Source organism: Microtus pennsylvanicus, chromosome 7 (assembly GCF_037038515.1).
Source record: "Microtus pennsylvanicus isolate mMicPen1 chromosome 7, mMicPen1.hap1, whole genome shotgun sequence".
Lineage (NCBI taxonomy): Eukaryota > Metazoa > Chordata > Mammalia > Rodentia > Cricetidae > Microtus > Microtus pennsylvanicus.
The window spans coordinates 22561603-22577730 of record NC_134585.1 but is presented as its reverse complement, the minus strand read 5'-3'; the positions used below and the strand labels follow the sequence as shown (position 1 = coordinate 22577730).

The window sequence follows — 16128 nt, the reverse complement described above, 5'->3', positions numbered from 1 at the left end:
CCCCCATAGATACAGCATCTCCACACAGCCCACAAACACAAGACAGATGCCATGAACTCCATGGGAACCTACACCCCACACCAGGGCACCGTTCATCATATATCCTTCCAACAGGCATGTGAGCACACTCCCTCCCCTGTAACACATGGTACACATGCCTGCAACATATGATGCGCACACTGGCCCCACCACACAAAGCATATGCAGGTAGGGTACACATGCAATGGGTACATGAGTTTGCATGCATGCACACACGCACACACACAAAGATGGGAACATGCTTCTGAGGCCACATGTGGAGCCCATTAGACAATCCCCTGGCCCCATTACAGAGTTGAACTGCTTTTCCCAGGCCAAGGAAGAAGAAGAGACATCTGGTCCCCAGAGGTCTGGCCCCTCACCTCCTCCTGGGGGGCGCAGAAGTCTGGCACGGGAATGCGGTGGTAGGTAAGGCCAAGGCAGGTCCCCCGGTGCTGGCTGAAGACCTCCTGCGTGGTCAGGCACTTCTGGAACCTGGGAGTGGTAGGGTTCTTCATGTTGGGAGCAGGAGCACTCAGATGGGCCTTCAGTTGGGTCTCCAGGGCCTGGACAGGAGTAGGACATGGGGTAGAAGCCACTGAGACGGGCCAAAGAGGCAGGAACCTGCGGAAGCCATAACTAGTGCTGCCTTGCCAACCTCAGGGCAGAACCACCCCAAAGGCAGAAAAGCCACAGGAGAATGGGGACATGGAAACACGGGAATAGGAGGTCTGGACCAGCAGCTGCCTGATTCATCTGCTCCTGGGCCCCACTCCTCCATTCACACAAGAGGAGTGCAGGCCCTCTGGCTCTCTCCCTCATCCCACTTCTCTCCCAAGTGCCACCCACGCGGACCGTGTGAAAAGCCAGAAACCCTACCTCCAGCTGCTCAGGGGCCGGGGTCGGTCCGGGTGGCCACAGGCTGTGTATGTACCCGTCACACTCCAATACAACCTCCTCCCTCAGGTTGATCCAGACCACCTGCCGTAGCTTCCTCTTGGCATCAGACAGGTAGGCCAGGATGCCGCCTAGGGCCTGGGGGACGAGAGGCTGTCAGGGCCAGGACTAGCCTTTCCCCCGTCCCCATGTTTGGACCTGAGCTTGGGAGCGGCGGGCACCTTGGCACTGGGCTGGGCGGTGCCATAGATAGGCATGCGAGGTACACGCCGGAAGTTGGCTACGTCCATCTCTCTGACAGTGCCGAGCTCATCCGGGGAAACAAGATCATCAGCTTCCTGTGGGGAGGATGGCAAACCTGCAGTTCACAGTTACCAACCAGATCCAGCCTCTGTGGGCAAGTGAGATGGGAACAGCGTTCTACTGGGTGTAGGGCATGCATGGCTGGACACCTGCAGCCTTCTTAGTGCCCTGGCAGGGATGTGATGACAGGTACCCTCCAGAGAAATCTAGCTCAGACGTCCTACAGTTCAGTATGATACTGTGTCAAAACCCTGGGCTTTGAGACGAAGAAGAAGGAGCTAAAACACTAGCTGGAACATGGCGCCTGAACACGGCACATTCTGCTCACAGGAGGAGCCTACCAGCCCCCTGGCCACACTTCCCCAGCCCTGCAGGAACCTAGAACTCCTTGGCCCAGCCCACTCCACAGATACACAGCCACTTACCAGGGAGCCCTTGGCGATCAGGTCCCCCGGGGCCACGGGCCCCACTGAACTCAGCAGCACGGGCAGACGGTACAGCTCAGGGTGGATGCACAGCCATCGACCGAAACTGAGGGCGAAGGCCAGGGGGTACTGCAGCCCGAGGCCAAGAGAGATGGGGCGTTGAGGGATGTGGGGCCATCTTGAACTCTCCCCGCCTATCCATGGAAAAGGGAGCCCCAAAAAGTATCATTGTGGTCCATGGGGAGGAGAACAAGTAGGTGAGGGAGGAAGAGGATGGTTGCTGCCCTGACCAAGATAGTCTAGGCCTGGGCTGGGAAGGGAAAGGGGACATGGGAACGGGGCGATGGGGGCAGAAACAGCATTCACCTGGACCCCTTCTTGCCTCTCCCAACCTTCCTCAGGGACCAACACACACAATACCACTCTATTCCACATCCCATGGGGTCCCTGTTGCTGGGATGGGAGGACTGGCGCTCCCTCAGCCCCACCTGCTCATGCAGATAGTAGTTAAATAGGATCAGGTAGAAGTATAGCTCCAAGCTCCGCAGCGCCCTCTGCTGGACAGCATGCTGGATACCACTTTCCTAAGGATAGACGGGGTAGGGAGAAATGACACGTCAAACATGGAGCTGCCCCTCAGCTGGGTATAGAGGAGTAGAAGATTCCAGGAGGCACTCTCTAGCTCCATGACAGTTCTGACAGGCTGGAAGTCCTTCCACATGTCTATCCCATTAGCTGTAGTCTATCTGTAGTAGTGAACTCTGTGGTGACCACACAGGGAAAGGATGGCTCTGGTGCAGTTGCTGCCTCTCCAGGCTGGTTCCCAGCCCCGGGAGAGGGGACAAGGATGAGGAGTAGACAACATAACTCCCCATGTTCCATTTCTCCTGTGTCGAAAAAGGGGTGATGATGCACACTTTTAATCCCAGCACTTGGGAGGCAGAAGCAGGCGGATCTCTGTGAGGTCAAGGCCAGCCTGGTCTATAGAGTGAGTTCCAGGACACCCAGGGCTACAGAGAGAAACCCTGTCCCAAAAACTTAAAAAAAACACACACACACACACACACACACAGAGATGTGACAGTCCTGGGGCCTATTGCTACCCCTAATTCACAGGTAGAAAACAGAAATTCCATATAACAGAGCAACTTCCTGCAAGTCACCCAGCTGACAAATGACAGGACTCCCTTTCCTCTGACTCGGGTCCCAACTCCCCCAGGCATTGGGGTATCCAAAAGAGCCCATGAGTTCCACCTCCTGACCCTCAAACGTCGCCAGCCAGGTCAGTAACCTAGAAGGCAAGTGAGATCTGAATCGAAATGGCGCCTGAAAGAAGAGTCAGCGCCTACGGTAAACCTGGACCCCGCCCCTATCTCTGGGAATCTGCACCTCCAGGGGCTACGCAGCTTTTTCTATAGAAAGCTAGAGTGAGTAGGCTAGATGGGCAGCGTGGGGGTGGGGGCACAGTCTCAGTCTCACCCCTCTAGGTTGCCATGGCAGCGTGATAGCTCTGCCTGTGACATATGAGTCAACCATAAGACGATGCCAGGGAGACAGAGATGGAGCATGAGCCCTGGGCTCTGAGCCAAGTTCTGATGACCCTTGACCCCTGGTCTAGACTAGGGGATAATGCTGGGCTCTGATGACCCCCACCGCAGAGGCAAGAGGGGAATCCAGATACTGTTAAAAAGAGATGAAGCTGCTCCAGACAAAAGCAATTACAGGACAGGGGTGTCGACAACTGGGGCCTGTCTGGTGACAGTGGCAGGTGACATTTAGCCCATGCATTTTCCCTCATATGACCCCAATTGTCCTACCAGCCCCACTTCACAAAGAGGGCAATGAAGGCTGAAGGCGCAAAGCAGATGCCCGAGCCCCCACCTCTGTAAGTGGCACCAGGACCATGACCAGGCAGATGGATTGGGAGACCTCATTCTTACTCAACAAGCCAATGCAGGTTGACCTGGCCACTAGTTTACGTGACAGAGCCATTAAAAATCTTCTCAATGATAAAATGCAAGGATTCACATTAAAACTAGGGGCAGCTGCGTAGAGAATCGCAAACACAGTTAAAGAGCATGCTCAGGCAGCGACCAGTGCAAGGTGCCACTGCTTCTCCTGTTTCTAATTCCTCAGTTTTCCCATCATGGAAACACAGCTCTCAAGGACTTTTTTTTTTTTAAGTGTTAAAGAAGGAAAAAATTGTAAGGGCTTAGATTCTTTCCGTACACTGAACACAAACACTGTCGGTCCCCTTTTCTCCCCGGAACTAGGGACAGGGCTGCGAGCCAGCGCAGCCCTGCTCCTGAAGCTGCAGGATGGACACAGCCCGCTCTTCCCAGGGAAGGTCCAGTCGTTTTGGACCTTTGTAAAAAGAGCTCCTGTATGAATCCCCAAAGTACCCCAGAGACCCCTGAATTAAAGGCTGGATCCTGGGGTGACGCTGTGGGAAGGTGACAGGTTCGTGAAGGGGCAGGGACTAGCAATAGCTCTTTAGGTCACTAGAGATGTGCTCTAAAAGGGGGCTGTGGGATGCTGGCTGCCTCTTTGTTCCCTGGCTGTGATGTGAAAAGTGTTGTCCCACCATAATGTGCTGGCCAGAAGACAGAACCACAGGCACTGCCTCTCCCCTCCCTCTCTCTCTCCCCCCCCTCCTTCTCACTACCTCTTCTCTCTCTGCTGACCTGGAACACACCATCCAGCCCAGGCTGCCCTTGAACTCAGTCCCCTGCCTCAGCAGCAGTGTGCAGATCACCAGCCTGCACCGCTCCTGGCTAGCCTGCACTGCTCCTGGCTAGCCTGCCCTTTTTACAAGCTGACTGTCTCAGCCTCGAGTTCTTCATCACTCTCACATAAAGCTGACTAAAGTGATGATCTGGGAAACATCCGTGTCCAGAGGTCTCAGCAGGCCCCTCTGTCCGTGCTGTTTATTCTGCAGCCAAGAGACCTGCTCAGAAAAAATAAACTTCCTCTTCCTCGGCCTTCCCGCTGGTCCAGCTGCCCACCCCACCCCCTCTAGAAACCACTGAGAAACAGCAGTGAAAACTCCCAGTCCCAAGAAGAGTCCAGCATGCTCCTCGTCGCCTCACCTGCGCGGGGCTCTCTGGCCTAATGCTTTCCAGCTTCTTCTGGTTTCTTAGGACCTCTTCCTTCAGATCGTGCAACTCTGCACAGGCAGTGACCGCTCGGTCCACCTAGAGCCAGAACAGGGGGACAGAGAATCAGGGAGGACGGTCAGAGAGAAGGGGTGTGAGGGAAAAAGAGACCCCCCACACACACTCCAGTGACAGGAGCAACTGCCCCACTACCCACTACCAGCGCTGTACTGGCCCAGCCCCTTGCTCACCTCCTCTACCATCTTCCTTCCCTGGGGCACCGTGTGAATGAAATCTTGGATCACCTGAAACTGCTCCATGGGTAGGGGTTTGGTCAACAGGGAGGCAGCCCTGACAAGGTGAGAGTCAGGAGTGTGGTGAGGAACAACCACACAACCCTCTGCCACCCACCAGCCACCGGGAAGCATCAGATTGCAGGATCCTTCTGAATTTCATAGGGGGAATGAAGGCTCAGAAGGGTCCAGTGCCTCTCCAGGGCACCAAGCAAATCTGTGGCAAATGAGGCGATGATGCCCTGCCTTCTGGATGTGGCCCCATCATCCCAGAGGTGGCTTTGCACTCTTCTCTCCTGGCCTCCCAACCCCTGCCACTCACTCTGGCTGGGAGGTGGTTCTACTGCAGTGGAACAGCACGAGGGTACCCAGGACCATGCCCACGTTGGTCCTGCCCACACCTGACTGGCAGCTGAACAGGAGAGCAGGGGGAGGCCCGTGGTTATCTCGGAGCCGCAGAAGGCCGGGGGTCTCCTGCAGGAGGGAACGTGAACGACCGTCAGGCAAGTGTGTGATGGGAAAACCCTGAGGCTGAGGCCCCAGTCAGGCTCATGACATCCGCAGCAAGCCAGGGTTAGAAAAGTAGCGCAGCCTCTGATGTCAAGTCTGCGGCCAGATCTGATCCATCTGCTCCCAGGGCCTCAGGTCCTGCCCCTGCCCAGCCTCAGGGGAACTCAGAGAACAGGCCAGGAATCTCATAGGGTCTGGAATAGGAGCTACTCTCAGGGTCCCAGGCCCTACGTTGACCTGACACCCTTCCCCATGTAATACAAATGTCCCAAAATGGGATGGGACAGAAAGCCTCCCCCTCCATGCCCAGTAAATCAGCAAACAAGCCTGTGGGACAAGAATCTCGAGCTTGACTGAAAAAGGGAAGAAGGAGGTCTAGACAGGAGGGAAGGTCTCCCGCACCACACAGCGAGAGCGCAGTGAAGCCATGGCTAGAACCAGGTCCTCCAGGCATCAGTTTTGGACTCTGGTATTAGAGAATTGCGGCATGTGTACTCAGGTGCATGTGTGCACACAGACACATGTACACACACAGCAGAAGGATGCATCTATGCACACGTAAGGACACAGACGCCACCCCACACCCCAACATATTGGGCCCTATATACATCATAGATCGAACCTTCCACAGAGATAGCCAGAGGTCACACTCACCCTGAGCATCTCCATGGAGACCAATGAGTGACACCTGTTCCTACTTACCACTCCCAGAAGTCCCTCCCCTCAGTCCCACTTACCCGGAGGACACTGACAAAGGCATCGAACTGGGCTTCCAGGGGTGCCCCTTGCTCTGGCAGGGGAAGACGATGATATCTGCCGGAAGAGAACAGCCCGTGAGCCGGGCAATGACCTTGGGGAGCAGCTCAAGCCCTCATCCCCAAGCACAGGCCTGATGTGCAGATGGGGAAACTGAGGTAGCAGCTGGAGAGCCAGCCCAGAGAGGACATCAGCTCCGGATACCTGTAGGTAGGCTGCAGGAACAGCGGCCGCTTATACACTTCCTCGGTCACGTGCACATCATCCTCACCTCGGATGGTCACGGTGTGCGGCTCCCCACGCAGATCCTCTGTGTTGTGGTACACATGGTACGTGTTCTCTCTCAGCTGGGCGAAGTCATGGATCTAGAGTGAAATGCAAGAATCAGAGGGATATGACCTGAGCTTCCTAGGCCTCCTTGATTGCCCCTCCCCAATCTGGGGACCAGGCCACGTGGAGGCTACACATAGGCTTCTTGTCCTTCAAGAGGGAGCCACGTGGCCAGAGGCACTCTGCCCTGCCTACAGGGATCAGGCCTGAGGGCAGCCAGACCTGCGTGGACTGATCATGACCACCATGGAGGTCAGTTGGAGGGCTCTGCCCACGGAGCAGTGGAAATGCGCTTAGCTACCTGGCCGGGATGAGGCTCAGTCAGCTGAAGCAGAAGTAAGAGAGGTAAGGAGAGGCTAGTCCCGGGCAAGGCCTGGACTTCCTCATAGCCATCTATCTCTAAAGCATGGTGACCCCTATGTTCCTCTCATACACCTCTCTGGTGTGTCAATCATCTCAGAGCCCCACACCAAGACGCGGTTGGGAGAGGTGGCCCTGGAATCTCGGAGACAAACCCAGCAAGCGACTCCATAGTGCCATACATGGCCAGTGAGTAGCCCAACTTCAGCCCTGGGCCTCCTACCCTCGATCTCTTCTTACCAGACCAGACCCCTCCCTACACCAGGACTGGGGAGTAAAGGAGGAGCATGGTGAGAGAGGGACAGAAATAGGCCAGCTTGGAACAAGAGGTCAACGGTGCAACCAGCCACTCACCCAAGCAGGGCACGAAAGCTGGGGAGTGCGGGCCAGCAAAGGCTGAGTGGCTCCCACACCAAGAATGGTTTCAGGGGCATGTCTGGAGAGCAGACTGGAGTCTCCACTCAGACATCTGAGGCCAGCGAGGGAGAAAAGCTCTCAGCACGTGGCCACCCCACAGGCCCTCACCTCTTTCCGGATGGCCAGCTCCAGGCTCTCAGCCTTGATCCCCGGCCCAGGACCCCTGAGGTTCTCATGAAGGCTCTCCTTGTCTCGAGGTGTGTAAGACACGAAGTCCTCCTCGGCACGCAAGAACAGCACAGGCTCCTCCCGCACACAGAAGATGATACACTCCTGTTGAGAGAAGCCATAGCCCCTGTGCTGCATGGATATCAGTCCCCTGTGCAACCTCTAGGCCTTTGCCCAGATAGTTCCTCCCTCATGGGGGATGGGGGAGTGGGGGAGTGGGGGGATGGAGCACTAGACCAGTCCCATCAACAGGAATCCATTCAGTTTATTACTAAAGTTCTGTCTAATTGCCACCTGCCCGCCAATTCCCCTCAATCAGCAGGAACCCATTCTCCTCTCAGAGCGACTGTCTCTTCAGTCTCCCAGGCAAGTTCTGCCACATTTTAACCTATTAACACGCCAGCAGGTCTGTCTTTTCTCTCTGGGTGGACTACCCATCACCCAGGCCGCATCACATTCTGGCTCTTTCCACAAGCCCACAATACCTAACACAGAGTCCTGGGTAAACCAGTTGTCTGCTAAAGACCGGCTGAAGAAAGGCTAGAATGCTCTCCACCAAGCAGTCAGCCATTGGTTGAGCTACAGCAGAGCCATCGCCAGGGTCAAGCTGGAAAGACAGGACCTGCGCACACACACACACACACACACACACACACACACACACACGCCATTCTTGTTCACTCTGCCACTCAACCTCATCCCAGGCCAATACAGTCACTGCCACAGCTGAAGAGCCTAGGATTGGAACAACCCCTTGGCGTTCTCCCCCCTCCTTCAGGCAGGTGAGAGGAAGCATTTGAAAGCAGGAGCTTGGGGTCTAATTGCCGGGGTCTGAGCCTTCAAGCGCTGCACAAGAGCTGTGTAACCTTAAACAAGCCACTTTCTCCCTCAGGACCTCAGTTTCCTGCTCTGTAAAATGGGGCCCTTCCTCAGAGAGTTGACAGATTTAGGTGTCAGCCAAGACCATCACGTGGCAGTCTCTGGAGTTGAAAAGTGGCTCTCTGGTCACCTCTCATTTCCTCCAAGGCTCTCAAGAGGCTTCTGACCTTGGGCACTCCCCTCCCCACCAAAAGGACAATGCAAAACCTCTCCAGTTTCTGCCTGAAGGGCGAGGCCTAGCAAGCCCAGGCACACTCCCTTCCCCAGCCGCAAGTAGTCTCAGAAGTCACCTCTTGCCGTGGAGGGCCAGCCTGGGACATAGCAAGCTCACCTTGTGCCCATCCTTCTGGAGTTTCTGCAGGACCCTCCTGAATCCTAAGAGGCTGGGCTGTCCCATGCCAAACACGGGGAGCCCACCCCGCACCTGCCGGAAGTTGGGAGCCCCACAGCTCCCCAAGGTTCCCAGCATGTCCATCTTCTCGGTGACATCACGCACCAAGAAATAGCGCCCCTGGCAGAGAGAATCACAGCAAGTCAATCCAGGATGCAAGGGTTTTTCCTCATGTAGAACTCTCTCGTGGGCTCTAGGGAACAGGGCAGGAGGACTAGGGTGGGAGTGGAGACGTGGTTCTGCTCTCAAGTTGCTTGCAGGTTCATGGGACAGACATCTGTGATGGCAACGGTGTTTGACTCAGGGAAACAAAGAAGGCTTCGTATAGAAAGTGCCCTCGGGGTCAGCCAGGCCTTAAGGAAAGCAGATTGGAACTGCAAGCCAAAACTGGCTCCAAAGAGGGTCTGTAGCTCCCCTGGAGGACGACACCCCAAGGCTTGTGGAAAGAGGGTCATGTCTGGATTGAGCCATAAGGTAACTAGGCCAGCTCCCCCCTAGAGTCCCACTAGTTGCAAGGACTCCAGACTTGGGTGAAATGACCCAATGCCCACAGAAAAAAAGACCAGAATACTGCCTGGTCAAGAGTTCATTCCTGGGCAAACCAGAATGCTGGGTCATCTCCTGTGACCCTTGCCTGACTGACAAGGAGTGAGACCTGTATTCCCAAGCAAGCCAGAAACTCCCACAATGATTACGGCACAGCCAGGCAGCCACCCAGTATCTAGTCGGTCCTACACGGCTCTCACTGCTGCTCATGGGACAACAGTACCAGACAACAGATTTTAAAACAGTGGGTCTGTGGACTTTTACCCCCATGAGACATGGAGGGGATGAGAAGGAACAAAAAGGAGCTAAACCCAATAAGTTCTAACACTCTAAATTCTAGAGTGTTTAACTCTTTTAGAATCTAAAACAGCAGTTCTCAACCTATGGGTGGAGACCCCTTTGGCATGCCTCTATCTCCAAAAATATTTACATTACGATTCATAACAGTAACAAAATTACAGTTCTGAAGTAGCAACAAAATCATTTTATGGGTGGGGGGGTCACCACAACATGAGGAACTGTATTAAAGGGTCATAGCATTAGGAAGGTAGAGAACCACTGGTCTAAAAGATGGAGAACACCAGATAGGACAGGGAGGGGGAGTAGGAGCTAGAGTCGGGGGCTAGGACCCCTGAAGGGAGAGTGGGCTACAGGAGTAGTAAGAAGAACTGAGGGACTGCGGGCATGGCTCAGTGGTAGAATGCTCATCTAGAACCACCAGTAAGGAGCTGCGGGCATGGCTCAGCAGAAGAATGCTGGCCTAGAACCATCAATGAGGGGCTGCGGGCATGGCTCAGTGGTAGAATGCTCACCTAGAACCACCAGTGAGGGGCTGTGGGCATTAGAACCATCAGTGAGGAACTGCGGGCATGGCTCAGTGGTAGAACGCTTGCCTAGAGTATGAATGCACCTTGAGCTCCAAAGGACTGAGAGACTGGGACAGAGTGAGAGAAGGTGGAAGTGGAGAAGCAGCAGAGCAGGGGGTTAGTGGGTGGGGTAGGTAGGGCTGCCCTTACCTGCACTAGGTAGTGTTCAGGGGTGGCATCTGAGAGCCTGCCCATCCGGTAATGGGCCTTGAGCAGCTCATCATGGATCTGGAACTCCTCCTTGCAGTTGTACCTGGCAGAGGCACAGTGAAAACTGAGTCAGACAACCTTTGTTGGTCCCTTACGCTGTGACCAGAACCCGCAGCAAAGCCATCTCACCCCTACCCATGCAGCTGCCCTTCATCCTCACACACAGAACAGCAGAACTGAGATTGAGACCCAGGGCTACCCCTATTGCAGACTACATTTCCCAGCCTCCCTTGCAGCTAGCTGCGGGACTGGATTAAGTTCTGGCCAATGAGATGACGGGGGGAGGCGGGGCAAATCCAGGCCACTCCCAAAGGGAAATGCCTTCTAGTGTGCCTTGCTTTTTTCCCTGGCAGAAGTAGAACAGTTGTCCCAAAAGACAGAGGTACATGCTGATGTGGTACGACACTGAAGGAGCCCAGATGGTCAGTCTGCCATACCAGCCTGGACACCCAAATGGGTCTTGATTCAAGTATTCTGTATGGGCAATACTGTTAGGGTACAATCTGGACCCTGATTAAGACATTGCCATAGGATGGCCCACCCCTCAGGCTGCAAGCGGAACAGGCCCCACACCTCCAATCCTAGAGCCCAGGGCAGTTCAGCCCACAAGATCTAAGGGCAAGTCCCTCCCCTGGCTCTTTTCGGGTCTTCTGATTCATAGGACCTTATTATGACTCACAATAGGCCTGGACACACACCAGCTGCTTAAAGAAGCCCATATTGATTTCTGTAGACAGCTAGGTAAAGACACAATGACTAAGGCAGAGTGACTGTGGACTCGAGACAAAGCCATGCCGCCACGGTACCAGTGCACCAGATCTGCCTGCAAGAGCTTGGGCTCTCGTGCTAAGGGCTCCATACAAAACAGCTGCCTGCAGGAAAGTAGTGGGCAAAATGCAGACCTGGCTCCTGCTCTGCCTCCACCTTTTAACACTTCACAGTGGCACACCCTCTGCCTCCCTGAAACCCATTTTCCTATCTAACGCAGTTTTCCTATCTATCTGCTGTGACCAGGGCTCTGCAAATCTTTCCCACAAAGGACCAAAAACAAACATTTCTGGCTTTGTGGGTCTTGCACCAGCCTGACAATCCTGCCACTGAAGCAGGTATCAACAAGTGTTGTACAAGGGGCCAGACCTAACAGTGGGCCAATAAAACTTTATTTACATCAGCAGGTGGAGGGCCAGATTTGGTCTGCATGATGCAGTCAGCTGGTGCCTCTACTGGATGATCTGTAAGGTCCTTTCTACCTCAAACACTGCAACCCAAGGAGGGCTGCAAGCACGGCCCCTTCCTGCTGGGCATTTTCAGGTAGCCATAACACAGCCACAACACCCAGTTCCACATTTCCCGTCATCTCTGATTATGTTGATGAGGAAACTGAGGTCCAGAGAAGGAAGAAGGAGGCAGAGCCCAGGCTCCAGACCTGCTTCTCCCAAGGCTGCCTTCAATGTCCAAATAGACTTCCTTCCTTCCTTCCTCTTTCTCTTCTCTTTTTTCTCCTCCTCCTCCTCTTCTTCTTTTTCTTCCTTTCTCTCTCTCTCTCTCTCTCTCTCTCTCTCTCTCTCTCTCTCTCTCTCTCCCTCTCTTTCCATGGTGGCCTTGAACTTACAGAGACCAACTTGCCTCTGCCTCTGCAAGGCTGGGATTAAAGGTGTGCACACCACCCAGCAACCCAAACTAACTTTCTTGTCCGTCAAGTCACTTTCGCCTAACATTTCTTTCCTGCCTTCATCCCAAACACAATAACTTATGGTAATTACTGCTTTTCTGCCAAGCCCCAAGGCTAGTGGCCTGACCACTCCACCCATGGACTTCTTCACATAGCAGCCCATCCCCCAGGCCTCTGCCAAACCCATGTGTGGAACATCTTTAACACTTCGAGCCCCATGTCCTTCTTCCTGCAATCCAGAAAGGCCCGGATATGAGAAAGCATGGTGGGGGACAGGTATCAGGAGATGAACAATGAGCTTCTGGTTCCCCAGGAGACATGCTCAGGGTCCCTGCATTCTTCTGTCTCCAGCTCCCAGAAGTACCCACTCCCTCATCCACACACAGATATCCATCCTTCCCGGCCCTCCCGGATGCTGTGTGTCCAGGTTGCTGAAAACATGCTAACAACAGCGAACCTTTGCCCCCTCACTCAGTGTTCCTGAAGGCCCCAGCTGGAGCACGGAGAAGGAGCTGCCAGCTTTCCAGACCAAGGCCCTGAAAAAACCCAGCTACTGTGGGGCATCATGATGCCCACCTTAAATCCCAACACTCGGGAGACAGAGGCAGGTGTGTTCTTAAGGACAGCCTGGTCTACATGGCAAGTCCTAGGCCACCTCAGGGTATACAGTGAGATTCTGTCTTTTAAAAAAAGGGGGGGGGGTATAAAAAGGATGTTCCTAGTCAACAGAGCTAACGGGAGCTCCCCAACTTCAGCCGGACTGGGAAGGAACAAGCATAGGTCCAAACTAGTCCCTCTGAATGCGGTTGACAGTCGCATGGCTGGGGCAGACTGAGGGGCCACTGGCAGTGGCACCAGGATTTATCCCTACTGCATGTACTGGCTTTTGGAAACCTATTCTCTTTGGATGAATACCTTGCTCAGTCTAGACATAGTAGGGAGGACCTTGGACCTTCCCCAAAGCAATGTGCCTTACCCTCTCTGTGGAGTGGGTGGGGGGTTAAGCAGAGGGAATGGAAAAAGAGAGGGAGTAGGAACTTGGATTGGTATGTATAATGAAAAAAAGATAAGTTTGTTTTCTTTTTTAAAAAAAATAAAACATAAATAAAAATAAAAAAAGACATTCCTTTGGCTAGTCTTCCTTGCCCAGGCTTCTGGCACCATACACATAGGTAAGCAACACAGCCTCGGAGACTCACAAAAGACTCAGTCCTACGACCTGCTTGCTGTGTAATTCCAGAAATACTGCTTAACCTCTCTGGGTGAGACTTGGTGTTTTTATTCACAAAACTGGAAGCAGTCTGACAGCATTAAGTGCATGCAGGTCCCCCACTCCCCAAGGCCGTGTCTTCCAGGAACATGGCCACACGTCCCCAGATACTCACGTAATCACGACAGGGGCCACCTTATTGGGGATGATGGACTTGGCCTTGCTGTTGTGCAAGCTTGTGGTGTGGAAGGACTGCACACTGAGCGAATGCCTCCCATCCATGGTACTGCTGCCCTGCAGGCCCTCTAAGGAGGAGCCAGCCGAGACTGTCTGCTGGGCTGTGCTTGCCGTTGTACCCATAGTCTGCCGGTGGCCTCAGGACCCCAGATCTGCAGATAAGAGGGCACACAGCTCAGACGGGCGGGAAACCCAGGAAGACGCAATCTCCACCGTGGCTGCAGACACAGACTCTCAGGGGCACCTGCCTTCCTCTGCTGGTGCCGTGGGAGAGTTCCACACAGAGAAACGTAAAGGACCAGCTACAGCTACTTAGAGAAAGAGGCTTCTTCCAGGGCCTCCTGGGTCTATCTCTGTCCCCTTGTGTGCTCGGAGGAGAAAAATGAAGTCAAGCAGACGAGATAGGAAAGGGGCCTGGGAAACCAAATCAGGACCCCAGAGGGTACAAGGAAGAGCAGGCTACACAGAAGTGCACAGAACTGCTAAGAAGTGCTGGAGAGATGGCTCGGAGGTTGAGAGCACTGGCTGCTCTTCCAGAGGACCCAGGTTCAATTCCCTGAACCCACAGAGCAGCTCACAACTAACTACAATCCCAGGGGACTATATACCCTCTTCTGGCTTCTATAGGCACCATACACACCAGTGGCACACAGACACATACATGTAGGCTAAATACCCATGTACATAAAAATAAATTTTTTTTTTTTTTTTGGTTTTTCGAGACAGGGTTTCCCTGTGGCTTTGGAGCCTGTCCTGGAACTAGCTCTTGTAGACCAGGCTGGTCTCGAACTCACAGAGATCCACCTGCCTCTACCTCCCAAGTGCTAGGATTAAAGGCGTGCGCCACCACCGCCCGGCAAAATAAAATATTTTTAAAAAACTAAACATGTTCAGGAAAATAAAAAAAAGAAGAAGTGCTGAGGGGCTACTCAGCTATAGAGCACCTATCACAGGGTGACATGGGGTACACTCTGGAAAGGAGAGCTGTCCACAGAGGTGATGGTGGTTCAGGACTGCTAGGCTCAGAGCGTAAGAGATAAAGCTGGGCAGAGAGGGCTGGGATGGGAACGAGCCGCGGGGCCCACGCGGGGCCCACGCGTGGCCCCTGCACCAAAGCCGTACTCAGTTCCTCCGTGCCACTGCGCTAAGGCAGACACACAGGAAGACATTCTACCCATGAGTTTCCTAGAACTAGGCCAGAGACATCCAAACTAGGTGAGCTGCCATCAGATAAAATGCTCAAAGAGAACAGTAGCCAACAGAACCCAACATCCAATCAGCATCGTCACCCTGTGTGAGAGGGGGCAGCGCTTCCGCACCCACAGAGAGCCAGGCACCCCGGATTCGAAGGAAACGGGTCTTGCCAGCCTGAGGTTAAAGTTCAAGGCCTACGGATGAAGATCTGGAGGGTAGCATGAGGCTCAGGATCGGCTGGGAAGAACGAGGCTGGGTGTTCCACAGAGAGCGGCAGAAGCGGCAGAGAGGATCATGGGAGTTTGTAGGAACTCCGTGGCCACAGGGACCACATGTGGCACAGGTATTACTATGGGTGGGGGGATCCTGGTAGCTCCCCACATCCTTTTACACTTGGGAGATAGCCCAGCATGTAGCCTAAAACATGGTAACTCGCCCAGCTGCAAATCATGGGTACTGTCCGCTCTGACGAAACACTCCTCCTGTGCCTCAGCTCCACAGCACCCTGTCACCGCTGCAGTGGCACCCAGCAATGTGAACAGTGGGGTGATGTGGTCAGCACAAAGGCAGGCAAGTCAGTCCACAGTTTCTAGACCTGATTTAGCGCTCACAGCGCCCACAGACTATCCCTATGCCTCCCAACACTGTAAACAGGGAATCCTTCCCCAGATATCTCTTGTCCTGGAGACTCAGAGAGAAACTGACCATCTCCTCTGCCCTTCTAGAACCTTCTCCAGCTACTCCCAGTTCTGATCCCATACAGAGAAGGCCCCCTCTTTTCTTCCGTCTCGGCATCCTCATGAGAGTCCCGGTGACTGCCCCACACCTGTGTTTAAGAGGCCATCTCCCTGGCTCTTGATACACGGCTCAATCCCCCACCCCACAAAGACACAAAGAAGGAACCTTTATATTCTCACGGAGGAAATCAGGTGGCTCACAAAGCGGGGATGCTCCGTGGACCCGAGCTGATGGGCCACAGGGAGAGAACTCTCTCTCTTCTTCACCGGCCCCTCCAGCTGCCAGGCTCCACACTGAAGTTTCCCAGGCCTCCTCCCAGCAGCCAGGGCCAAAGGAATGTGAGTGGAAACAGCTCCAAGAAAGGAACACATAGGAAAGGAGGGAAGGGGCACGAATCCACTGCCGGCCACAGCTGCCACAGGCCAAGTCCAGGCCCATTCCCACAGGACAGGCTGCCTCTACCCCTCCTTTGCCTTGGACTCATAGACAATGACAGGCCCCAGCTGGTAGCCTGCAAGGACAGGCAGCAGATAATGCAGATGTGCACCGCTGGCAGAACAAGCAACTAGGGTGGGTAGCATCCTGTGAAAACTGATCGGACCTTTAGAATGGG

At 54.1% G+C, this 16128-nt stretch overlaps 1 protein-coding gene across 3 annotated transcripts in view; it reads right to left on the bottom strand.

Annotated features, from left to right (window-relative positions):
- The window catches only part of Pald1 (phosphatase domain containing paladin 1), a 59877-nt gene that overhangs the window by 19879 nt on the left and 23870 nt on the right, over positions 1-16128 (bottom strand). For 2 of the 3 annotated variants that reach the window (XM_075980171.1, XM_075980170.1), the window contains exons 2-15: positions 13522-13735; positions 10405-10507; positions 8783-8962; positions 7513-7677; positions 6502-6662; positions 6279-6354; positions 5354-5505; positions 4990-5089; positions 4733-4837; positions 2132-2227; positions 1644-1772; positions 1137-1253; positions 898-1053; positions 402-584 (exon numbers count right to left, since the gene is read on the bottom strand). In XM_075980171.1, coding sequence (XP_075836286.1) covers positions 402-584; positions 898-1053; positions 1137-1253; positions 1644-1772; positions 2132-2227; positions 4733-4837; positions 4990-5089; positions 5354-5505; positions 6279-6354; positions 6502-6662; positions 7513-7677; positions 8783-8962; positions 10405-10507; positions 13522-13706 — 1908 coding nt within the window. In that variant the 5' untranslated portion in view covers positions 13707-13735. Of the gene's footprint in view, positions 1-401; positions 585-897; positions 1054-1136; positions 1254-1643; positions 1773-2131; positions 2228-4732; positions 4838-4989; positions 5090-5353; positions 5506-6278; positions 6355-6501; positions 6663-7512; positions 7678-8782; positions 8963-10404; positions 10508-13521; positions 13736-15680; positions 15821-16128 lie in introns of those variants that run through there. The other variant, XM_075980172.1, reaches the window with a different exon arrangement.